The sequence below is a fragment of the Tricharina praecox genome (genome assembly GCF_024521635.1).
Source record: "Tricharina praecox strain CBS 144465 chromosome Unknown BZA05scaffold_33, whole genome shotgun sequence".
NCBI lineage: Eukaryota > Fungi > Ascomycota > Pezizomycetes > Pezizales > Pyronemataceae > Tricharina > Tricharina praecox.
Window position 1 is genome coordinate 226867 of NW_026250435.1, and position 24052 is coordinate 250918.

The following is a 24052-nucleotide window of genomic DNA, read 5'->3' on the forward strand; positions in this document are numbered from 1 at the left end:
TCGCCTCCCCGCCCGCCGGATTACCAAGCCCCACTCTCCCCTTCCCCACCTCCCCCGTTCTCCTACCCTCGTCGTATCAGTGATTACCGAGTGACAACCCATGAACGCCCGCATTATTCCGCACCGTGCTGTGCGGCGTGCTGCATTCCACGTGCATAATTTTGTCTGGTTTGGTCTGGTTTGGTTTACAATTGCGGGGTGGTTATCTACATCTACTATCTACATCTGCATCTATTCATAGCATCTGCCTGTGTATGTGTGTGTGTGCGTGTTGGATGTATGGGCCGAGTCTCAGATGATCTTCAGATTACGACTATGGTGGGCTGTATCTGTATGGCTAGCTAGCTGTGCCTGAGAGGAGAGAGAAAGCCGACCAGTGGATGAGTGATTGTCGATTTTGGCCCCCAGCCAGCCAGCCAGCATGGCGGGGGAGGGAGGGGGGGAGGGGGAGGCGAGGCGAGAATGGGGGGGGGGGGGGGGTGGTAAGCTTGAGATTTTCTTTTCTTTCCTCTTCTCCCTGCTCTGATCAGCTCCGTTTTCTCCCGCCCCAGGTGCCCAGGTGTAGACAGAGTGGATCGGACAATATATTGAATTGGCCGCCGGCCCACCACCACCAGCACCGCTACCACTACCAGCACCACCACCACCGCTACGACTAACTACCCCCTGTCTATAGTATATCTACGTACCTCTCAATATCTGTCTATCTATCAATCATCTATAGCTCTGCGTACACTACTACACTGTACTGTGCTGTACAGTACAGACAACCCGCAATCATCCCCCCCTCCTCTCACTGTCCCTCCCTTCCCCATCCTCGGATGAACCCCAATATATTTCCGGCCAACCCTGTAACCTCCCCCCTCCCTCCAAGGCAAGGTGGTCCAGCCGCCACCCATCACTAGGGATCTTGACACACACTGTGCACACACACACATACACTGACACACACACACTGGCTCACACACACAATCGCCATTGCCAGGATAACCGTTCTTGCGGTCGTGGAGGAAGTGGTGGTGGTGGTGGTGGTGGTAGTGGTGGAGGTGTTGCCTAGGTTCGCTCTCCTCCCTCTCCTCCCTCTCCACCCAATCCTTTAATGACCTTTGTGAGCCGGCATCTCCTGCTCCAGCGTGCCGAGAATGATGATTCTGCATTGCTGGCAAGGTGAGACTCGAGACTCGAGAGGAGGGGGAGGAGAAAAAAAAATAAGACAGTTGCGTTGGGTTGCGTGATGGCCTATCCTACCTACCCTATCCTATGAGGACCATTAGCCATGTCGGTATCGGGCAGTTTTGTCTATCCTACCCACCCCCTGTCCCCCATACTCCTCCTCCCGGGATGAATGGATGGATGGATGCGGATAACGCAACGCAGAACGACAGACAGACACGTGCACGTGCACGCCGTTTGCTCCGTGCAGCACAGTAGCACAGCAGCAACCAGCCCTGTGCCGATGTTTTCTGCTGCTCGTGCAGTAGATCCTCCCCCCCTCCCCCTCCCCCTCGCCCTCCCCCCTGTTGCTGCTTGCTCGTCGATGACTCCGCCGCACCCAACAGGTCCGATGTAAAGGCACAGCACATGTTGCTTGCTAGTTAGCGGTTGGCCGAGATACAAGGTGCGTTGCGTTGCGTTGGATCACCCTCAATGTCCCCCTTCCCCCCCCCGTTCGTTCGTTGTCTGTCTGCTCGCTCCATGATGGTCCGCATATCACATCATCATTTTGCTCCCTAGTATGTATCCGAGCATCCCCGCGCGAATTGAGTGGACTTGTTTGTGGTAGCGGGATATCGGACGGGACGGGAGATGATTCCCCAGCCTACAGGAAGCGACACCGAGTCGAGTCGACAGTTTGTAGCCGGCAGGCAGGCAGGCCTAGCTAAGTGTGTGGCGAGGACCGGAATGCTGACCGGTGATTGTGGTGGTAGTAGTGGTAATGGTAGTGGTGGTGTGAGGGGGGGTAGAAAATGTTCATGCAAGTGTAGTGAGTGAGTAAGTGAGTGGTGCCTTCTGTGCCGCGGACACGTATGGGAGCCATCGAAGCTGCCGCTGTTGCTGTGTCGGGAAGTGTGCAGGGCTCGGCGAACGGTATGAGTTTTTTTTTCTCTCGAAGTTGTACAGAACCGTATCCCGCGTGCAGTGCACGTAACGCCGGATGGGGAAGTGACTCGACTCGGTGTTTGTGCTGGAGATAGGTGGACGGGCGCAGTTGCATCTGACTCTGCCCCCGGCCCTTCATGTTGTGCCATGATTTGGCGGAGACACAAGCACAGGTCGTGCTCCTACTACGTTGTGCTGTGGCTAGGAGGATCCGTAGCAGCACTCATCACCAGCCAGGCAGACAGATGCCAGAGGGCGACGTTGGCGTGGTGATGGTGCTGGTGGTGGTGGTGGTGGCGCACACGGAAGATAGATTAGTGTGAGCCCGGTAAATTTCGATGGGGAGTTCGTCTCTGCGGCCTCGTAGGTGTGAATCCACCATCGCATAGCCACAGATAGATAGATAGGCGGGTAGAGTACATGATACTGGCCTTAGTTAGTTTGATTTTGTCCGGGAGGGGGAGGGAAGGTGGGGTGGAGTGGAGTGGGGAGGTCTAGCGAGTGATTCACAGTGATACAGCACTCCAACTTTGATTCCGTAGTGCCCGACAAACGGAGAAAAGATGATTGTGTGGGAGCCCCAAGATCGGAGGACGGGGGGGGGGGTGCAGTGGATGCTACTGGAATAGCTCAGCTGTACGTGTGATACCCCCCCTCTTCCTGCCTTGTGGGCGGGTGAATGGCAATGGACTTGAGGCGGACGGCCGACTTCTCCGGCGGCCGCGGGATCAAGACAAGCTGGAACAGCGCACAAACGCCGGGCACACCAGGAGGAAGTTGCATGGAGGGATCGATGCCGGCGTAGCAAGCGGAGAAGTAGGAGCAGTAGGAGTATGAGTAGGAGGAGGGATGTACGTGCTCACCCGGGACAGGTGGAGGGGGGCGGGGGCGGTGGTTTCGGGGGGAACGGCGACAACGCCCCGTAAGCTGAACTGACTTTCGTTTGGGGAACGTTGACGGAGGAGGAATGGTGAGGTGGGGGAGTGGAAGGCGGACGGAGGGATTTCGCCCGTGGTCGAGCTGCCGCTGCCCCGCACCCATGGAGCCGCGGCCCCCGAGGAGCAAACCGGATGCTATGATGGGAGGAATAACCCCTCACGATGGATCAGGCGTGGCCGACCGACCTTTGCATTCGCAACATGCAGCCCCACCGGCAGGATGGGCGGCGAGTTTCGATCCATCACACATAGATTGAACGAACAATCAATCTAGTATGTGTATGTAGTAGCCTGTGAGGGCTGCAGGCATGCTAGGTAGGTATGGGTTTCGACCCGATCGCTGGGGCGGACCTCCTGGTAACAATCTGAGACACCGAAGTACCAAAACCCAGTACCAGGCTGAACGATATGTACGTCGGTGTATAACAATAATAATAATGGCATCATCATCGGGATCTGAGGTACAGCGGGGGTTCAGCCTAGGTGTCTCACTCGGGGGTGGGGAGTACTGGAGTAATCGTGATTACTAGCATAGCAGCGTGGAGGACGGGTCTTGGCCCGAGGTGTCGTCCACAACCATGATGCTCCGCCCTGGAGGGAGGGTCGGGGGTTCGATCTTGCGACACGATACGACAGATGGCAGAGCCACAGCCATAGGTTTGGGCAATTCTCGGCGCAACCCACCCTGGGCCAAAACTCGGCTGACGATGGGATTCGGGCCTGGTGGATGGTGATGCTCACGCGAGTAGTAGCGAGGGAGTAGAATTCCGCCGAGTGCCGAAGAAAACCAAATAGAGACCAATGGGGGCAATTCAGTGGGTTCACTGTTCACCTCGTCCCTGACGTTAAGGGGGTTTCAGCCGCCTCGAAACAGGCCGATCAGGCGAGGTCAGGTACGAGAGCCGGTGGAGGAAGCGGTACCTGCTTACCTGGAAGCCGAGCGGCCGGCGGGATCTCGTGCTAGTTGTCCGCCAGCCACTTTCCCTAGACGTGGTAGGTACGTGTATCTCCCGATACGTAGCGCCGTGCTCGAGCGTTGGAGAAATGTACCGTGGGGTACCGTGGGTACCGTGGGTGAGGACTTTGAAATGTCTTGCCTCATTTTTCTTTCTTTTTCTTTCTTTTTCTTTTTCTTTTCTCTTTTTCTTTTTCTCTCACTTTTTTTTTTCTCTCACTTTTTTTCTTTCTCTTTTCTCTTTTTTCTCTTGCGTCTTTTTATCATTTTTCTTTTTATCATTTTTCTCTCTCTCGGGATCCAGGAGAACTCGCCCACAAGAGCGCGCTCACGTCGCAACTTACCCAACGGCCTTCCAACTTCGAGGCAGACCTCCGAGCGCACCTCCGGCGTGCGAACCCCCCAACGCCCCAACTCACGAACCCACCCACCAAGCCAGCCAGGATAAAGATGATCCGGCGGCGGCGGCCATTCATTATTATTCCCTGCGCCGCGACCGACTGACTCGTACGTTGCGGTTGCGGTTGTAGTTCTAGCTGGGGTTTGGGTTTGGGTTTGGGTTTGGGTTTGGGTTGGGGGGGGGGGGGGAGGGGGAGCGCCGGATGGGGATCATGGTATCTGGGCGTCTGTTCGGCATCCGGCTTGCTATCTCCGCCAGTTTCAACCGTTTTTTTGATCCGAGGTGGGCAGGCTTCTAGAAGCGCGCATGGGTGGCCCCCGGGGTGGACGGGGGGGCTGATGGCGTTATGTGTCTTAGTTACACACAGTGCACAGTGCTCACAGACAGGCTCCGCGCCGAAGCTGACCGATGTGCCCAGCAGGGAGGGCAGCGTGGGCGAGGGGCAGGGAGGGTAGGCAGGAAGAGGGCGAGGGGCAGGAAGAAGGTGGAGAAAGTGGTGGTGGAGGAGCAGGAGCAGGAGCGACGCCAGGCGAAACCCGATCTAAATGATCGTGATAGATGACCACGATCTCACCAACGGTAGAGTAGAGTATCTACCGGTACTCGGCGACGGGGCCCAACTGAACCAGCCAAGGCCAGTAGCCAGTCAGCTATGTACGGTGCATGGCAGCAGTAGCAGCGGCAGCCTCGAACGGGTTCGCCCGACGTCACCGGCATTTGGTCCGACATACACACTCTTGAGTCTTGAGTGAGATAGGGACCAGGTACCGTAGCTACCGATCTTACATGCGCTGCAGCAGCAGCCATTAGGTTTTCCGCAAAGTCCAAACTGGTCTGCATCCGCCGCCGCCTGCGTGCGAACCTCTCCCACTCCCCTCCCCTCCCTCCCCCGGGCCCCCGACACTCGCCATAATAGCCTGCTGCACCGCCGGCAGCAGCTTCGAGTCAAACCTCGACGAGCGTTAAAAATAAGAAAGCGGGCTAAAATCACCAGCTGCTTGTGACGAACAAGATGATGCAAGTGCTCGTCGTTGCAGAAGTGTGAACGGCCCTACATGCACACATACATGTCAGGGGAAGGGAGGAGGGAAGAGAGGGAGGGGGGCGCCGGAGCTTGCCTCCAATTTTACCGATCTCGCTCGGGTGCATTTGTGGGCAAATCGGAAGCTGGAGCCCCTGCCTTGTTGACTGACTATAGGTAAAAGTGACTTCTTCCTTCCTGGTGGAAGGAAGAAGCCCCCAGTCGCCGGAATGTGCCATGGCCCATGGGCTGTGGCGCCTGCCCGCCAGCCGGCCGTTGGGGATATGGATTCGCGTCCTTCCCTTGCCTTGCCCTCCATGGCCTTGCGTTTACTCCATGGCCCGTGCCGTTGTGTAGCATACTCTAGAGAAGGTAGTTCGCTGAAAAAGCTACCGTGGTTTCCCTGGGAGAGGGAGAAGGGAGCGGTCCTGCCAGAGTCCATGGCGCCTAAACGTAAATACTCGACATGTAGACTCCAGAGTAGGGAAGTTCCTCCGTCGTCCCTCATCCGGCATGTGTAACTACTAGCAACTACTAGCAACCAACTAGCCCCGTCCTTCTTTCACGAGCGCGGGGCTAAACAGTGCTCGGCTCCAGAAAATGGCATATGAAAGTCTTCATTTGCGTCCCGGAATTCCCCTGCTGCTGCTACTGCTGCTACTGCTGCTACTGCTGCTGGCTGGAAGCTGTTGCTTACTCTATACCACGCGGACCGAGAGAGAGAGAGAGTCGGTATGGGATGGGATGGGACTTGCCGGCACGCTTAACGTTGCTCGAGGCTTGAGGAGGCTTGAGTGTGGTGATATGTACCGGTACCGATATACTTGCCCATATGATAACCCACGGTGATACCTATCTGTAAACCCTACACATACGCCATAAACACCCACTGTATCTACACCCGCACATCCACTGTACATACACTGTATCTACATACATACCGTAAATCATACACACGCACGCCATCCTTCGCCTCGCTCGCGGCGCAAACCACCCACACGCAATCTATCCTTAAGCTTCCCCTCACGCCGGCGCAAACCACCCACACGCAATCAATCAATCATTCCCCGGCCCTCGCGGCGCAAACCACCCACACCCACACTCTCTCACCCCCCCCCCCCCCCCCCAGACCCACACACACTTACACGCCCACACTTACACTTACAATTACCCCTCCACGCCGGCGGCGGCAGCGGCTCAACTCAACTCAACTCAACTCAACTCAACTCAGCCCAGCTCCAGAGTCCAGAGTCCAGAGTCCAGAGTCCAGCCAGGATGTCAACCCTCAACACCTCAAGCCTCAAGCGATGAAGGCTGTAGCCGTTTGTCTATCATACCCATTCGTCGATCTCAGCCACCCTCCCCCCCTCCCCCCCTCCTCCCTCCTACCTATCTAGTATGTAGTGGGCACTGGGGAGGGGGTGGATGTCGATAGAGAAAAGAAAAGAAAAGAAAATCTCCGCACATCCACTGGGCTCGCTTGTGGGCACGACGGGGCAAGACGGAGTTGAACTGCCAATCTGCCACACGAGGTGCAGCGATGTTGTACTGTGTAGTAGTTAGTAGTGGTTAGTAGTGGTGGCTACTGGTTGGTTGGGTATGTTTGGTTGGGTATGTTTGGTTGGGTATGTTTGGTTGGGTATGTTTGGGTATGTTTGGGTATGTTTGGGTATGTTTGGGTATGTTTGGGTATGTTTGGCTATGTTTGGCTATGTTTGGCTATGTTTGGCTATGTTTGGCTATGTTTGGCTATGTTTGGCTATGTTTGGCTATGTTTGGCTATGTTTGACTTCACTGACAGCTGAAATTGTGAATCATCTACAAGCTACTACTAGAGTATCTGCCCAGAGGAAAAGGAACTTGGGACTTCGAAGGGCTGACTGTCTAGGTACTCAATGATGTAGAGTACATGGGCGGCGGCGGTGGTGGCCGGTGGTGGTTGGTAGTGGTAACCATAGTAATGATTGGTAGTGATAGTAGTAGTAGTAGTAGCAGTACCGTAGTAGAGTTGCCGGTATTTACCGCACTTTGTACAACTCATCTGCTTTTTTTCCTTTCTTTTCTTTTCTTTTTCTTCCTTTTTCTTTGATCTTTCCCGGGCAGCATAAGTATTACCGTACCGGTTGCGGGCGTTCCTACCAGATTACACCCGATTCCACAGCGCGCTTCTCTCTCTCGCTGCTCTGCTCGCTGGAGCGCCCGGCCTTTTCGGATCGCACCAGTCTCGTGTCTCGTCTCGTCAAGTCAGCACAGCACCTTCCGGCCCACTCACTGCCAGTCTGCCAGTCTGCCACACCCACTGCCATACCCACTACTAGAGTACACCCGCTGCCAAAGCGAGGAGAAAGGGAAGAAGAAAAAAACTTCGAGACACCTCCGTCCAGGGTCGGCTATGTCTGCTACTCCGTCAAATTTCCCGAGTCCTCAGCGTCTTCCCTCCCTTCCCGCCCTTTCAAGTTCCCGGTGTTACCGTCGAAGCTCCCCCCATCCTCGTCGTCCTCGTCGTCCTGGTCGGGCGGCTCGTCGGGCGGCTCCCGTCAAATCAGATCATCTCAGATCATTGGGGCAGGGTGCGCACTTGCCTACTCTAGAACTCTAGCATCATCGGCGGCGGCGGCAGTAAGGGCCGGGGAGGATTTTCCATCGCCTCGCTCGCTCGCTCGCTTGCTTGCGCAATGGCTGCTCAATGGCTCCTCATCCTCGCTCGCGCAACGGCTCCTCGCTCGGAGCTCGTGGGAAAGAATGAGCGAGCCACCGAGCCATCCAGCCATCCAGCCAGCGAGGGAGCTTCTGCATGCTGCATCCTGCGAAACGGTCGTCGACCATCACCTACAAACAAAACAAAAACAAAAACGACTTTTGCGCGCGCGCAGAAAACCACAGCTGTAGATGTATGTATGTAGATGTTCTTCTGTTCTTGGGATTGAGTACATACTTTTGGCTCCGCCGTTAGTCGTGTATGTACCTCCTAGATCATATGTAAGTACATGTTATGTATGCACGCGTGGGAAACGCCACTGCATTTGCTGCTATGCTAGTTCTTCATGTATCATGTATGGCGAGGTTAGGTTAGGTGAGGTTACTGCTAGTAGATATAGACCTCGACATTGATACTATCTAAAGTAGAGGCTGTCTGTATCTGTAGGTGTCTGGGCGATGAGGGGGGAGAATTTAGAACTTGGGCGACGGGCGTTTCGCTTGCCATATTGAAGCCCTAGGAGGATTCACCAAATTTGTCGATAGTGGAGGATGAAGGATGGGAAGAGCGTTGGTGTTGGCGTTGGCGTTGGCGGGATACGGTATGTACCGGTATGGGAGGAGTTGAAGCCGCCGCCGCGGCTGCTGCTGCTGAGATGATGCTCACTTTTTTTTTATCTCGTTTCTGCATTTCTGCAGCATCAGCTTCATTCGTGCCCTCCCACTCGTTCTCATCCCGGCACTAAAGTTTGCTATCTTTGAGTGTCTTGCCCCGGGTACGGATAAGGTATGTTGTAGTGTAGGGTGAGAACCGACGTCGATATCGACGACAGCAAGGCGCATGCATTCATACCCTCTTGCTCCCGGTCTCACTCTTACTTTCACTCTCAATCTCACTGACCCCCCCGCCGCCGCTCGGTAAAGACACTTGCTCGCTCAATGCTGGCCTCTGTGCGCCCGAAGATTGGAGATTGAGTGTTTAGTGGTTCAGTGGTTCATGCAGTGATGGAAGGATGAGGTGGTGATGATGATGATGATGGCGTTGGTGATGGTGGTGGTGGCGGTAGTGTTGGAGGTGGTGGTGGCGGCGGAGATAGTGGTGGTGGTGGAAATGGAGTGCGGAGTTGATAGTGGAGGTGGCCATCAAGATAGTGGTGGTGGTGAAGATCAGATGGAGGTTGCATGCACATACACACATGCGATACCGTATGTGCAAAGGTGCGTAGCATATGTACAAAGTAATCTTGCGTGTTGTCATCTTTCTCTACCTGCCCGGCTCCTCCAGCTCCACCTCCTTCTCCTCCTCCAGCAGGTCGAGTCCAATCCAATCGAGTCAATCAGCGCAGCGGCACACATCTGCTTGCCCCTCCGTCGTGGTCCGCCCGTCCGCCCGTCCGCCCATCCATCCATCCATCCTCCTCCGGGAAACGACAGCAAACATGCATTACTGTACATACATACATTCACCCTATCTACAAACGTACGTACGCACATACAGATTTCTTACTCACATCGCATCACATCACAGCGAGCAACAATAGCACCGGCACCAGCAGGAGCAGCAGCGTAGTGCAGCAGCAGCGCAAATCCCTCTCGCTCGCACGCACGTACATGATGCCGTTGCTCATATCTCTGTCGCCAATTGGAAGCATCGCCCGCACTCCGCACTCCGCAGGGCAGGACAGGACAGGACTCCGGTCCGGTCCCGAATCCGGGACCGGAAACATTCGCGAGCTTCGCTCGCCTCGTCGTCGATGGCGCGCGGCGGCCGCGGCGGAGAGATGCGGGGGTGGGTGGGGGGGGGGGGGGGGGGGGGGCGGCACGGCCCACGGCCGGGCACATGTCGCGGTTGTTCCGCACAGTGGAGAGTGGAGTGGAGAGTAGAGTGGAGACCATGGCGAGAATGCCGCCGAGTGGATGTATGGACGGATCAAAGTGACTGCGTCCGGGTCTACGACTCTACGACTCTACGTGCGGACTCCGGAGGGGTATCGTAAGCTGCGCTGCGCGGAACGAATACGCTAGATACATAGATCAGACCGCATCGATCGTGTCCCCTTGTTCGGGTGCACGTTCGTTCGTTTGTTGCTCGGTAGTCCTACTACCATTATTACTACTGCTACTGCTACTGCTGCTACTGCTGCTACTGCTACTACTGCTACGGTTGCTAAGTAAGTCCTTACTGACTTGCTTGGGTCCTTGCACGAATTACCACGGTACTTGGTCGCTCCGGCTCGAATCGAACGGACGGCCGTTGTTCGGTCGGGGTCAGGGTATGTATGGTACACCACATGCTAGGTAGTGGACGGTGGCTTTGCGCTCGCCCTTCATGGCCACACCCACCCCTCCCCCTCACGACCTCCCCACCCCACCACTCCCCCCGTCGCACACTCAGGCCACAGTGTTAGTTACTTGGATACCACCACCACCCACCACTACCACCACTACCACCCACCAGCACCTACCACGACCGGCCTTCAACCTGAAACGCGTCCTGGTACTCGTACTTCCCAATCCCCAACCCCACACCGTCCCTTCGCCTGCGGCCCTTTGATTGCTGTGGCCCGCACCGCACTGCACTTTACCCGCAAGTGTCGTTGGCGGGCTTCGCATCACTACCATCTCGGGCTTAGGCGACGGCTACCTAGCTGGTCGGATTGACGCTGTGTTTGGCCCAATAATTATTGCTGCCGCCGCGAAAAGAAAGAAGAAGTAGATATTGTAAGTACATGATGGAGGTTCCGGATACCCATCGGAGTTTCCTTCCCTATCCCCCCAATGTCATGTCTCCTCCACCGCTGCCCACCCACCGCGACCAATCGTAAGGCGCGGGTCCGCGTCGGCGCTGGTGGTTTTGGTGATTACGCAAGTACCCAAGCATGGTACCTTGAGTAAGTACCGTACTTGAGTAGGCTGGCTGCTAAGCAACAGCTGCTGGCGCTGACTCTAATCGTCGGCATCTCGTGGACGTCGTAGCGAGCAGTAGTAGTCTGTAGTAGTAGTTGAGCCGTAGGTGGATTTGTAGTAGGAGAGTCCCGGTAGCACTGCCTAGCATAGGCGCAGCACACCGGAAGCCTTCCCTCCCTCCCTCCCTCGCTCCATCCATCCCTCCCTCGCTCCCTCTTCCCTCCCTCTCCCTCTCCACCTGGAGTATGGTATGGTACGGTAGATAATACTAGAGCACCCTAGGTAAAGTAACCATCTCCTACCCACGGTTGATGCCGAAGGGGGTCCGTCGGTCGGTCGTCGACGACGAGACGAAACTCTCGCGCGCCCGCTAGTTAAGCTACCCAAGCTTGACGCCGTCCGTCCTTTACCGTTCCGTCCGTTCGTTCGTTCGTTCGTTCGTTCGTTCGATGGTTCGTTCGTTGGTCTGGTCTGCCAGGTCTGGGAATCCCCGTCCCATCTATTTTCAATTCTCCACGCTCTTTTTTTTCTTACATACCACCACCCCTCCCACCAAGCCCATCGTCCGAGGCGATAGTTTTTACTCTATCTTTCTTTCCTTCCCCCACAATTCGGCCCTTGTTTTTGAGGCTTCGTTTTGGCTTCGCTTTTCGCTTTAGTCACAATGTGGCTTGACCCCATCGTGAATTGAGACGGAAAAGAATAAAAACAAAAACAAAACCAAATGAAAAATCCAGCACGCACGCGCCGGAAGGTATCGCGTCCGTCTCTCCCATTCTCATCCCATCCATCCTTCGCTTTGGCATCCGTCTTCTCGGTTCGCAAAACAAGTACCCGTACATGCCGCCTAATTGCGGTGGTTGAATCCGCCGGCCGGCCGTCTGGCTCTGGCTCTGGCCTCTGGCGTGTAGTGCAGTTAGTTATCGGGAACGAGCTCGAGTGGTTCCTGTCCTGTCCTGTCCGCTATGATACATGCGAATTCTGCCTAGCCACAACCACCCTTCACACTCGCACAATCCCCCCTCACCCCTACCGCTTCCTTCCGCGTACGTACGTTGCCTGTGCCTGCCTGCCTGCCTGCCCGCCCGCGCGCAGAAGGGGGGCCACCAAAAACAATAACAATAACAGCCAGAACGGACCCGGAATTGAAGTCGCAGTCAGTTGAAGGAAGTCAAACCCCGTAGATACATGCGCTTTTCCTGCGGAAATTCGGAGCGACCGTGCGCGCGATTCTTCATACTATCGTAGAGTACCTACTACCTAGGCCGCCGGTCTTTTAACATTCGCTTCCTTGCATTTCTTTGCCCCTAGATCGATAATTTCAATATTCGATACATTTCGATATTCTAGAAGCGGGAAAGAAAGACAGAAAGAACAGGAAAAAAAAAGAAAAGGGAAGAAAGAAGGAAAAAAGAGACAGGGCCAGACATAGGGTCTGCCTGCCCTTCAATACCTTCATATATCTTGATTGGCTCTCCCCCTCTTCAATCAATCAATCCCTCCTAGCCTTCTTCCTTCCACGTCCGTCTCTTCTTCACCACCGCCGCGCGCGTTTCGTCGTTCCTTCGCTCTTTTTTTCTTCTTCTTTCTTTTTGAATTGAATTCAACGGGGCCGGATAGCTCGTCCGTCCGTACGTCCGTCAGCCTTCTTCCCTTCAAGGCCCGACCGAATCTTCGACCGACCCGACCGAGCATTTTCTCGTGCTGTGCTGTGCTAGACGCATTGGCTGCTGGATCAGTAAAAAGAGTAGAAATATTCGCCCTTCTTACATACTGGTCGTTCTTTCGTTTCCACGACCCTTTCCCCCGACTCTCACTTTTTCTTCTTCTTTGTTCGTGTGCACGGTGGTGAATTCCAAAGCCCCAGCCGAATAGCTTGCCCTTCGAAAGAAAAAACGACGGCTTCGGCAGATATTTGGACGGACGGACAGACAGACAGACCCAGACGGCCAGACCGACTGGATTGTATACGGGAAACGCACGGCAAGACTGCGGCCAGTACGGACAGGACAGGACATACTGCCAATCCCCATAGGTACCATACCTACAGCATAGTACGGCAGCTGCTTCTTCTCGAGCTACATACATACATAGCAAAAGTACGCAGCACGTAGTACGCAGCACGCACTCGTTAGCTACCTACGGTCTACCGACCTACCTGGCCAGCTTTTCGGGACCACCGCAGCTCTATTTTTCTCTCGCTCGCCCTCGGAAGCCTTTTCAGCAGCAGCAGCAGTCGCAGCAGCGCGCTTTCAGGCCCGGTACAATATCACAGCACAGGCACTGCCGCAGCAAAGTCCCCTCCCCCCCATCACCATCAGCAGCAGCAGAAGCAGCAGCAGCAGAAGCAGCAGCAGCAGAAGCAGCAGCAGCAGAAGCAGCAGCAGCAGAAGCAGCAGCAGCGTCAACAACACACAGCACGCCCCACCGATACGGGAAACCCACTACAACTTGCATATATAACCGGATTCTTTGCCACACACACTCCCTCACACACACCCACACACACTCCGCTCACTCACTCACTCACTCACTCACTCACTCACTCACGCCCTTCCTCTCTTTCGCGCGTTTCGATACCCCGCCATCAGAACGGACGACAAACACCATACCCATACCTTGCCGATCCCACCTGTTCGACTCGACAGGTTTTCGGAGTTCTTCTAAATATCCGCTGCACTGCACCTGCAGCCAGCTTGCGGTCTTTTTCCGCTAGTCGAACACCGCATCCCGACACCACCTCCACCTCCACTACCACCACTACTACTACCAAACCAAGCCACCCACCCCCCCTCCACCCTCCACCCTTCCACCTCAATATAATCCCGCACAAAGTCAGGATTCACTACATCTATTAACTCGGTCCCGGAATCCAACTGGAAAAAAAAACGAAGGAAAAAAAAGAAACATATCTTCAACACCTTTGTGGATGTATCTGACCGTCAAATAACTCGATAACTCGATCGGATAGCAACCACAATACCACCCATCAAGTTACCCAACAGCTCCGGTGGTGTGATCGTCATATCAGGAACATCTCGCACAGTCACCCTCCAACCACACAGCACCGCACAGCCATCAGCCATCAGCCATCACCCACCACACATCAGCCATCACCCATACACTGATAGCACCCTGCATACCTCATAGATTGATTGCTGTGTCCGCTACACAACTCAACCTCAACCCTTCACCTTCGAAATCTTTCACCGTGCCTGCCTTACTCCAGACCAGTCAGCCTCCGTCAGGGAGAGGCTTAGGAGGAGGAGTAGGAGGAACTTGGGGGGACGATTCGCATTTCAAATCGTCAACCTCTCCCGAGATGTCCGAGTTCGGTACCGACACTGCGTCACACCTGTCCTGGAGGGATTCCCAGCATATGGAGAGAGACACTTCGTCTGGAGTTTCCACCGAACAAGAGCACCAGGCCGGCCATCGGTCGTCGCAGTCGCACCTTTACGACCACTACACTACGCCCCCGGCGGTCTCTGAAACCGAAGAGTGGTCTGCCTCGGCATCCCACGAAGGGCATGGTATGGTCAGCTCGCCGCACTCGCAAGCCTCCACCGGCTCCATGATAGATAGTCCACGGTCCCAGCACTCTGAAAGTCGCCGTTCAGTCGACATGACTGCCTCCACCCAGTCCAACCACTCCGACTCACAGCACATGTCCTTGAGTGAACGAAGACAAGAGAAGCGAAAGATGAAGCGTTTCCGGTATGTAACCCCACTCCGCGTTGCTTCCCCCAAACACACACACACACACCTCACTGCTCCTCCTCCTCCCGTCCAACCTTCGGGGGGGTTGGGGTAGTGATTTTGGGCGCAACTCCTTCTCCCTCTCCATTACTCTACTGTATGACGGTTCGCTAACTCTAGATGTTTCATTGTATACAGACTCACGCACAACCAGACACGTTTCCTCATGAGCGAGTTTGCGCGACAGGCACATCCAGATGCAGCCCATCGGGAACGGTTGGCTAGGGAGATACCTGGGCTGAGCCCGCGACAGGTCCAAGTGTGGTTCCAAAATAGGTGCGTGATGACATCCCTCCCACAGATCTGCATGGTTTTTCCGGTTTCGCTGGGGGGCGTTTTTTTTATATTGTGCCGAGGTGACTAACAGTACTTTGTTTCAGGAGGGCCAAGCTGAAACGAATGAGCAGCGATGATCGGGAGCGCATGATGAAGTCCCGCGCATTGCCTGAGGAGTTCCCCATCCTCCAGACGTTGCACACGTACGGAGCTAGGATGATGGGCACCCCTGGAGCTTCGCCCACCGACTATTCCCCGTCAACGGCTGGCGGCATTGGATACCACCGTCCGGACCCGCTCCGGCGGAGGTCGCACCTGGGCAACGACGACGATGTGGCCGTATCGCCGACGACACCGGCTTATGGCATGTCTTTCGCATCCAACACGCCATCCTCCGGCGATATGCTGTCCCCTGTCTCGACCAGCGGCGAGCGCTCAGGTTACCTCGGATATATGACTGCTCCGCTCGGTCCCCAGCAGCGAGGGAACCCCTTCTCCCGTACAGCCGACCCTTACCGGGCACATTCAAGTGTACCGCGCCTGCAGCTGCACGACACTCCGCGCAGTCTGAGTGAGAACTCGGGTTCACCGTTGGCAACCAGCACCACGTACGGTGGTCACGATGAGTATCAACACAGCCCTGGCGGATACTCGCTCCAAGGGATGTACAACAACCAAAACGGCAACAACAACGAGCCGCCACGCAGTGTACCTCCGGATACTCCAGCGAGTCCTTATGTGCACAGCAATCCAGGTACGTTGGCTTCCTTCCCTTCCTTGCCCCTCTCTCCCGATACGATCGTGCTGACATATAGCAATAGGTGGCTTCACACATCCGTATCCCTCGCCGGCACCGGCATCTAACCATGGTCGGCCAAGCTTTCCGCCTCCACTGACGCTGTCGGAGTTCAAGTACTCGCAGCCCCCATTGACACCTCACTCGGGAACCATGTCGGGCTTCGCGACTGCCCCTCTAGCTCCGCCGCAAGAGTACCAGATCCCGCAGATGAGTGCGCCGGCAGATTCAACCTCCTTCAGCTCGTCTTACTTGACTCGGGCCTCGGGCGGTTCGCTCGGATCGGCGACAGCGCCGAATGCGCCTAGCTCGACACCGCAGGAGGTGGAGCGGGCAAGGTTATCAGTGGGCGGACGGGAGTTTGGACATCAGCGCAAACGGTCATCGTCTCATCCCCCGAGCTTCATTGGAAGCCGTGATCCTTGAGATGTCAAACAGAGATCAATTGACTTCATGGCTTGTTTCTGTTTTTTTTTCTTTCTTTTTTTCATCCGGTGAAGTGGTGGGGTTCTAGACACTTCATTGTGCCATAGGGAATGGGGGTCTTGTTTTTAGGGAGCCATTTTTCCTTCTTTTTTTTTCCTATATTTTTTTAACGGCGTGGACGGCCTTTTGCGGGTTGGTTACGGTTTGTCTTTTTTGTTTTTTTTACATTTGTTTTGTTTGTATCCTGCCCGACGGATGACGCTTGTGCGCTGTAGATATCCCCTCCTCCATCGCACCTCATCATGTTTACACCCCAATCAACGACACGAAAACGGCCTTTTCAACGGCTTCCTTCCTTCTGACATTCAACTGTTCATATTCGTTCAAAATTCGGAAATTCGGGGGGAATCGACATACCGGAGAACGACGACGACGAAAGCTTCAATACCTCGCCGCCGCCCTCGCCTTCACAACACTCTGAGAGCTTTGGAAAAGCGAGTGGTGGTGGTGGTGTGGGAATTGAGCAGCTTGGGGGGAAGGTTACTTTATTTTTTGTTTTTTTTCTTCCCATCTTTTTTCATCTTCCTTCCTCTTACTTTTCTAGTACATGCTTATGCTATGCTGCTTGCCGTCTGCTTCTTCTGTATTTATGTTATGTGTTTATGGTGTTTGTTGTTTTTGCTTTTTCTGTTTTTTTTTTAGTGTGGAAAAAAAGAAAAAAGGCAGGTTCTTTTTTTTCTTTTCTTTGTGTGTGCTTTTTTTTTGTGTTTGCTTTTTTTCTCTTTCTTGTCTATTTTTTTTTTGCGCTTCTCGCACCGCAGATTTTTTTTCTTTCTACGATTCGATTTGATATGGCATGAGGGCTTCTTCTACTTGGGTGTGGGTTGGAAAAGGTTGAACATGGTTGGACATGGTTGGACGGGGTTGGACAAGGTGGGGAGAAAGGATGGAAGGAACAGGGCATGAACTAGAGGCAAGGCAAGGCAGAACTGGACTGGGGCAGGACAGGACTGGGGCAAGACAGGACTGGGGATGGATGGAAGGATGAAGGATGGCTATGGTTATGCGGGAGGGAGGAACAGGAATCTTCGGGAGGGTGTAGATAGACAACCGCAGCCATTTTCCTTACCATGGACACGGACACGGGGCTGGGGATACGGGATACCTAGGGGGATAGGAAAAGGGAAAAGGGAAATGCAAAGGGAAAGAAAGAAGCCTTTCAAAAATCAAACATTCAAGATTCGAGATTCACTGCCACTTGACTGCGTGCTTTTGCCTGTGTTTGCCAGCGCCTGTGAAACAAACAAAACAAAACAAAAACAAAACAAAAACACATCGTCGCCACGTGCGAAAAGAAAACGGCTGTTGTTTTGTTTTTTTCTTTCCTTTTTTTTCTTTCCTATGATCGAGTACTAGTAATAGATGTCTCGCGTTTTTTGGCTTGTGATAGATAAAAACCAAAACCCAAAACCCAAAGAAGGAAGAAAATAGTAGGCGGCCGGAGTATCGCTCCCTCCCAGCCGGCGGGCGGGCGGGCAGCCTTTTTCTCTTGCGTTTTTCTCATGTTTTGTTTTTTTGTTATTTATTATTCCACCTCCTCTCGTCTCGTCTCGTCTGCGCAGGACGGACAGTACGGGCAGCACGGACAGTACGGGCAGCACGGACAAAACGGACAAAACGGAGCATCCTGCCCGTTGTGTACGTCCGTACATAACTATCGCAACGTACATATCGTGCGTCCGTACATAACGTACTACATAACGTACTACATAACGGGAAAGGGGTGTGTGTGTGTGGGGGGGGGGGGGGGAGGGGGGGGTATCTCGCTCGCTCGGTCGCGGGTACTACAGCGGTGCTACAGCGGTACTACAGTACTACGCGACGGCGACACTACTAGGTAGAACGGTAACTTCTATTTCGGGCGCGAGCTGCTTCGTTGCTCTTTCTATCTTTCTTACTCTTCTCTCGCTCCATCCTCTTGGAGAAGTGGGCAGTGGGCGGTGGGCGGTTGATGCACGCACATTCGACCCTCGACCTTGACCCTCGTTCCCTGCATTGCGGCGAAGGAAGAAGGAAGTAGGAAGAAGGGAGAAGGGTTACTTACGGGCGTCGGGCGAGGCGCACGGCTGTGATACTATAGAGTGCGGATGTGGTGGACATGGTGGATGTGGGATGTGGATGCAGGGACGTTGGCTGTCGCTCTACAACGATAGATAGATAGTCTATATGTGTGTGTGTACATACGGTACTCTACTACGATACTCCCTACCTCCAGTTCCAGTTCCGCACCTCAACCCCCGACTCCCCTACGACCCCGTATCGTCTCGTCTCGTCTCTCGCTCGCTCACGGCTACGTATCGTATCGTGCACATCGTATGAGGGAAAAGGGAAATGCGGGATGACGACGATTGAGATGGGGCCTCCTCAGTTCTGTCTGGAGGGTCCACGTTTCACTTTCACTTTCTGCTATTTTTTTCTTTTCTTCTTTTTCGGTTTTCACGCTGATTCTTTCTCTGCGCTGGGACTGGGAAATGCGGGATGTGGTGGAGGTGGAGGTGGTGTAGGTGGAGGTGATGGTGGTGGTGGGTGGTGGTGGTGGTGGTGGTTTGACGCTCGCAATCGGCTCGATCTGGTGCTGGGGAGGGGTGGCCTAGGTTTCTGCCTGTTCCTTCTCCAACTCCCTCGGTGAGAAGATGATGGCGAGACGCTGGTCGACAGGATGAGACGGTAGAAGTCGGAAGGGCCGCGCGACACCTGGGTGTTTCGATGATGATGACGACGATGATGATTGTGGTGGTGGTGATGGTGGTGGTGCTGCCGCTTCTGCTGATAGACAACGGAACGTAGGCCAGGGCTGTGAGAATGAAGATGGTTGAGGAAGAGGTGAGATCGAAAGGATTGATGTGATGCTGCGTGAGTTGTCAAGATGTCATGGTCAAAGCTGGGCGACAAGATGCTTCTAGACTTGTGGAAAAAATCTGGATAATCCGTCGGGCAGAGGCCGAGCCTGAGCATGAGATCAGCTCGAGGTAGGCGAGTGAGTGTTTTTTGCTTTTGTTTTTTTTTTTTTTTTTTGTATTTGTTTTTTTTTTGTTCAGGTGGTGGGGCAGAGTGGGTAAGGGAGTGGGAATGGGAATGGGAAGGAGGGGCAGAAGGAGGGGTCTTTGAGATGCGATGAGCTGGAGCTGTCGTTGTGCTGCTGCAAGCGAAGGCAGAGCTCTCGGAGCTGCGAGCTGTGAGCTGCCTGGAATTAACTATGATATCATTGCGTCTTCGAGCAGTGATCTGTCTGCTCGACTGCTGTGTACCGGCAGTTGGCGGCGTGTCTCGGTGCACTCTACTTGGCCGAGCAGCGAGCTTGCTTTTCCAGGGCCCCAACTGCTGCCCATGCACCGCAGTGCCGCACTCCCCCCCTCGCCCACTGCGACCAATCGCCGCTCCGTCTGTCCTCGGTGGCTCATATGAAGATTCCGATTCCGGCTGCGTCGACGTCTGCGCAGCAATCGTGACGAGAGCATGCTAGGACGTCGGTGGATGTGCTGCAGGGAACAGCATCAGCATGTGCGGTGTTGTGCAGGAGCGAGCTGTGTGGTCTTTTTTCTTTTTCTTTTTCTTTTTCTTTTTCTTTTTCTTCTTTTTCCTATTTTTTTTTCTTTCGCTGTTGCAGACGAGGCGCGGCCTCCTGCACGCACACACATCTCTAGCTCGACCGCTGCTCGAGATACTTCAGCGACCAGAGCTACTGTAGCTATCAGCGATGTGGGCTACCTATGTGGTTGAGTACATAGGGAGCTGGATATATGTACCGAACATCGATATCTGTCAACGTATCGAGTCTTCGGGAGGAAATGGGAGGGAAATGGGGGGCCGGCGGCGAGGGGGGGCGGCGGCGGGGGACGGGCAATACGTCACCGACTCCACCTCCTGCCCGAGAAGATATGGCGGGTGGCTGAGCACGAGTGGCGGAGACGCAGATTGTGATAAGCATTCGGAATTGGACCACTCGTGCGTGTGCTTGATGATGTGCGAGCTCGAGGCGAGAAGGAAGGAAGGAAGGAAGGAAAAACGCGAGTGAGGGAACGAATGAGGGGACAGGCAGGCAATGCAAGCGTGCGATATTGGGTGGTCCGTGTCGATGTCGGCTGGCCGGATTGACATGACATTTAGATTGATAGATAGGCCAGATAGACAGCGTTATGCAGGTGTGATGATAATCGATAGAGAAGTCGCGTTGACAGGGCCGTGCCCGTAGAGTAGAGTAGGTAGAGTAGAGTGGAGTAGAGTATAGTACCCGTAGGCTCGGTAAAGTCGTTTAGATATTGTAAGCTTCTTTCATGTTTTTCTTTTTTGTGATACTTTCTGTCCCAGTATTGTTGTTTTTTCTTCCTCAGTTCGATCGCTGTGTTTCAATTTGCTTTTTCCTTGCGTGTGTTTTGTTCCTCCGGCATGGTGCGCGTGTGATTGTGTGTGTGGTGTGTGGGAGTTTGTGTGGTGTGTGGTGTGTGAGCGTGCAAGTGTCTGAGTGTGTGTGTGTGCGTAATATCATACGGCCTTCGTTTTCTGCACGTCTATGCACATCGTCTGGGGGCCGGCCGGGCCCAAACTTTTTTCTTTTTCTAGACGAGTTCGAACGTCTGGCGGGCATGCGTGCGTCTGTACGTGCTGCGTCCGTGAGCTGGCTGCATGGTATGCGCATGCGGTTATCTGATGATGACGATGATGATGATGTTGATGATCCACACGTCTGCGGCAGCAGCAGCAGCAAGAGTGCCGGGGGGCGTATGTGTATGTTGTTTTCTTTTATTTCGCCCGCCGCCGTTAGACTGAGCACGTTTTTTTGATGATTCGAAGCGTCGAGGAAGCCGGCAGAAGTACGTGGACGTTTGCGGGGTGGGGGACGGACGTCGACAAAGGTCTAGACATCAGCCAACCTCGGTAATGTGCGGTGTGCTGGACGTGGGGTGACCGGCGCATGCGATTGCGGGCGGAGCCTATGCCCGCAATTTTGATTTGTTTTGGTGTGGAGGAAGGCGGTGCATAGGTTTGCACTCGGAGGTGGGGTGCGGCTGGTGGTGAGTTTTGGTGACGGCGTTGCACAGCAGTGATCCTAAGGTTCGTCAGTACGTACTCGACCAATGGGTCTCTGGAGTCTCCGGTACCTCTAACGAAACTCATACCCGTGATTCCAAGATTACAGGATTCGGTTATCTTTAGGTGACACCAATCTCCACACAGTTGTATGGCTAGGTATATCGTAGTCTCATGGTAAAGAATCAAGCTCGGCAATTAGGAACTTGAGCCTACGTTGAGGAGGCTGATCCAGCGAGTAATGGTGCCTCGATTTTCAGTGCTTCCACCTCCCTTTCGCCACCAATGTTTTGCCCGCCCGAGTGGTAAAGTGCTGCGGCCGGACACCTTCATACAATGAGGATGTATGGGGCGTTGACCGCCGATTCTGCCCCGCTAGTCGTACTCAATACCCCATTCGCCGTCGACTGAGATCCACACATCAGCACTCGGCTTCCCAAAAAAGCCCTTAACCCTAAGACCTTCCAGCGTCATGAGCGATCACACGTGTTGGCTCAAAATTCTCCCCAAGAAAAAAAGAAAAAAAGACGGTGGAGGTATAATACTTACAGGCGCAAAGGAGATGGGTGGTGTGACAGTCTCGATGTGTCAGTACGCTACTTTTCAGGTAGGGTAGGAAGTAGGACTTCCCAGGGAAACGGGTGCGGGCAGACAGCTCACGGGTTGATCTCGAGAGAAGCCCGTTATTCTTGCCACCCACACCCGAGGACAATCGTCCGAAGGCTTTTCCTTTGAAATATAAAGGGAGTACTGAGAGAGAGAGAGACCTAAAATAACGAGAGATAAGTATTTCGTGGAGATGTCTCGGGCGAGCACTCGCACTCGTTCGAGGAGCACCAGCGAATGGACTTCTGATCGATAAGGTAGCGTGGAAAAAGATGTATTGGCGGCCTTCCGAGTCAGTGCACCAGTTTTTCGAGGGCTCTTTGCCATTGAATCTCTAGGCCCGACGAGGAAGGAAGCGCACACAGAGGAGAGATAGGAGATGGGGGGTTGGCCGTCTATTCGATAGATGCTGATCAAGAGAGAAGAGGAAAAAGCAGACGAAGAAGAAACGGCCCCACTGGACCCATTCGGACGACCCCGCCATGGCCGCCAACGTTGATGCCCACCACTAACCACATTCGTTTCCTCCCGCCGACAGCTTCTCAATCGCTCTGCCACAGTGGCAATCATCGTGAGAGAAGCAGCTGCTGGCTCCTTGGTTTGTTTACGGTTGTCGCCTCGGTGGAGAGCTGAATGGGGCCCGGGAGTCGCAACCTGAATGGGTCTCACAGGCAATATAACACCTTGGAATCGTGTGACGAGTCGCTTTAGTACCTTACATCGTGTTCCGTTCAACTCTGCGTCAATGGAGCCCGGACAATAAGGCCCGTTTTACTTGTTCCATGCACGCGGCACTATCGTCTGCAATGCCCCTTTCAATGCCCCTTTCACTCACGTAGCGTGATTGTCTGCAATGTTCCATTCAATATCCCATTCACTACACCTGCATATCCACCTTCGTGCTCTGGAGGATGTCGAGTGCAATGCCATGCCCAGCTTTGCAACCCGGGAAAGCATGCTGTCAGCTGTATGGCTTCGACAGACAGACAGGTTCCGCGTATGTACCCGACGAGACCGTCACTTGTGCGCTCACCATGGCCAGTAGGGTATGTAGACGTTCCGATCACGGGGTTTCGAGGGGAAGCCTCCGCAGCTGCCGCACCCGAGCGATGTTGGATAGTGTGGGACCCAGCGGGAACGTTGGTTTGGCGAGGCCGCAAGATGCTTGACCTGCGGATTTGATTGGGACCCTCGGGCCAGAGGTGGAGACCGGGTTGAGACCTGGTGGGACCAGCTTTTCCAGGGGTTCGGACTTGGGCGGACAGAGGCGATTGTCGTTGATGTGATGATGGCATGGGATGTTGTGATGACGGGCTTTGATGGGAGGGAGTGTCTTTGTTTTTATTCATTCATTGGTTGCATGCGACCTACATTGTGACCCCGGCTCCTCGACCTCAGCACCCTCCTCCTCCTCTCGCCTCAGCTCTGCCTCCCTTTCTTCCCGCTCCCTGAGCTCCCACTCGGATACCTCACTCGCTACATCTTCCTCAGCGGCCCATAGCATCCATCTGCCCACATCAGTGGTAGAGATGAAAGCCAAGATAGCCTGGCTGCATCACTCGTCTGCGAAGAGGTCCCGGATTTTGAAGCGGTCTTTGCCCCTCCCTGTCTTCTTTCAGACCTCTGCCCGTAGTGTCAATGGGAGGGAGTGAGCAGTAGTGGGAGCGAGCGGATTGTAACAGGCGGAGTGCTTCAACATCCCGGAGATACTTTGAGGTTTTCGGCATGAAGAACACAGGCTGCTTTCTTTTCTTGTTGCTCTCTATATAGTCAATTCAATTGGTCACCCCAGTTGCCTGTACCCGTCGGAGGTCTCTCAATAGCTATGTCGGAACTTGGCTTGTCCTTGCTTAATCTTCAGTGCCCCCGTGGTTCGTTTCCCCCGTGCAGCACTCGGCTTGATCGTAGTGCTGGGTCGCTGATGGACTCCATAGACTCGGCCAACACTGTACATACCGGTACCACATGCCGGCGACGAAACAGATATAAGCTTGTTGGCAGCTACAGTCTGAGGTGATTGGACACTACAAAGAAGGGAAACAGAGTATCAGGAGATCTGCCTAGGCGGAGCATTGGTTGCGAC

General features: G+C 54.3%; 6 protein-coding genes across 6 annotated transcripts; 5 read left to right on the top strand and 1 right to left on the bottom strand.

Annotated features, from left to right (window-relative positions):
* The first annotated feature begins 6869 nt into the window (after positions 1-6869).
* BZA05DRAFT_182808 (uncharacterized protein) lies at positions 6870-7347 on the top strand. The gene has a single exon (XM_051479323.1). The coding sequence runs from the start codon at positions 7014-7016 to the stop codon at positions 7311-7313; it is 300 nt and encodes a 99-aa protein (XP_051335569.1). The 5' UTR covers positions 6870-7013; the 3' UTR covers positions 7314-7347.
* A 1951-nt stretch (positions 7348-9298) lies between these two features.
* Positions 9299-9900, top strand: BZA05DRAFT_410791 (uncharacterized protein). The gene has a single exon (XM_051484937.1). It carries the CDS (start codon positions 9341-9343, stop codon positions 9650-9652), a length of 312 nt encoding a protein of 103 aa, XP_051335570.1. The 5' UTR covers positions 9299-9340; the 3' UTR covers positions 9653-9900.
* A 5043-nt stretch (positions 9901-14943) lies between these two features.
* On the top strand, positions 14944-15917 carry BZA05DRAFT_343776 (uncharacterized protein; the record flags this gene model as incomplete). Its single annotated transcript, XM_051481095.1, has 2 exons — positions 14944-15053; positions 15158-15917. The coding sequence occupies 2 exons, from the start codon at positions 14944-14946 to the stop codon at positions 15915-15917; spliced, it is 870 nt and encodes a 289-aa protein (XP_051335571.1).
* Positions 15918-16403: 486 nt separating this feature from the next.
* On the top strand, positions 16404-17142 carry BZA05DRAFT_182837 (uncharacterized protein). Its single transcript, XM_051479324.1, has one exon. The coding sequence runs from the start codon at positions 16531-16533 to the stop codon at positions 16975-16977; it is 447 nt and encodes a 148-aa protein (XP_051335572.1). The 5' UTR covers positions 16404-16530; the 3' UTR covers positions 16978-17142.
* Positions 17143-18563: 1421 nt separating this feature from the next.
* BZA05DRAFT_182898 (uncharacterized protein) lies at positions 18564-19420 on the bottom strand. Its single transcript, XM_051479326.1, has one exon. The coding sequence runs from the start codon at positions 19288-19290 to the stop codon at positions 18772-18774; it is 519 nt and encodes a 172-aa protein (XP_051335573.1). The 5' UTR covers positions 19291-19420; the 3' UTR covers positions 18564-18771.
* Position 19421: 1 nt separating this feature from the next.
* On the top strand, positions 19422-19947 carry BZA05DRAFT_182897 (uncharacterized protein). Its single transcript, XM_051479325.1, has one exon. The coding sequence runs from the start codon at positions 19532-19534 to the stop codon at positions 19796-19798; it is 267 nt and encodes an 88-aa protein (XP_051335574.1). The 5' UTR covers positions 19422-19531; the 3' UTR covers positions 19799-19947.
* The last annotated feature ends 4105 nt before the right edge of the window (positions 19948-24052 follow it).

What these genes read in the sequence shown, in the direction of transcription:
- BZA05DRAFT_182837 (XM_051479324.1), top strand. Translation starts at nt 16,531, where the DNA reads ATGACGCTTGTGCGCTGTAGATATCCCCTCCTCCATCGCACCTCATCA.
- BZA05DRAFT_182897 (XM_051479325.1), top strand. Translation starts at nt 19,532, where the DNA reads ATGATATCATTGCGTCTTCGAGCAGTGATCTGTCTGCTCGACTGCTGT.
- BZA05DRAFT_410791 (XM_051484937.1), top strand. Translation starts at nt 9,341, where the DNA reads ATGTACAAAGTAATCTTGCGTGTTGTCATCTTTCTCTACCTGCCCGGC.
- BZA05DRAFT_182808 (XM_051479323.1), top strand. Translation starts at nt 7,014, where the DNA reads ATGTTTGGTTGGGTATGTTTGGTTGGGTATGTTTGGTTGGGTATGTTT.
- BZA05DRAFT_182898 (XM_051479326.1), bottom strand. Translation starts at nt 19,290, where the DNA reads ATGCTCAGGCTCGGCCTCTGCCCGACGGATTATCCAGATTTTTTCCAC.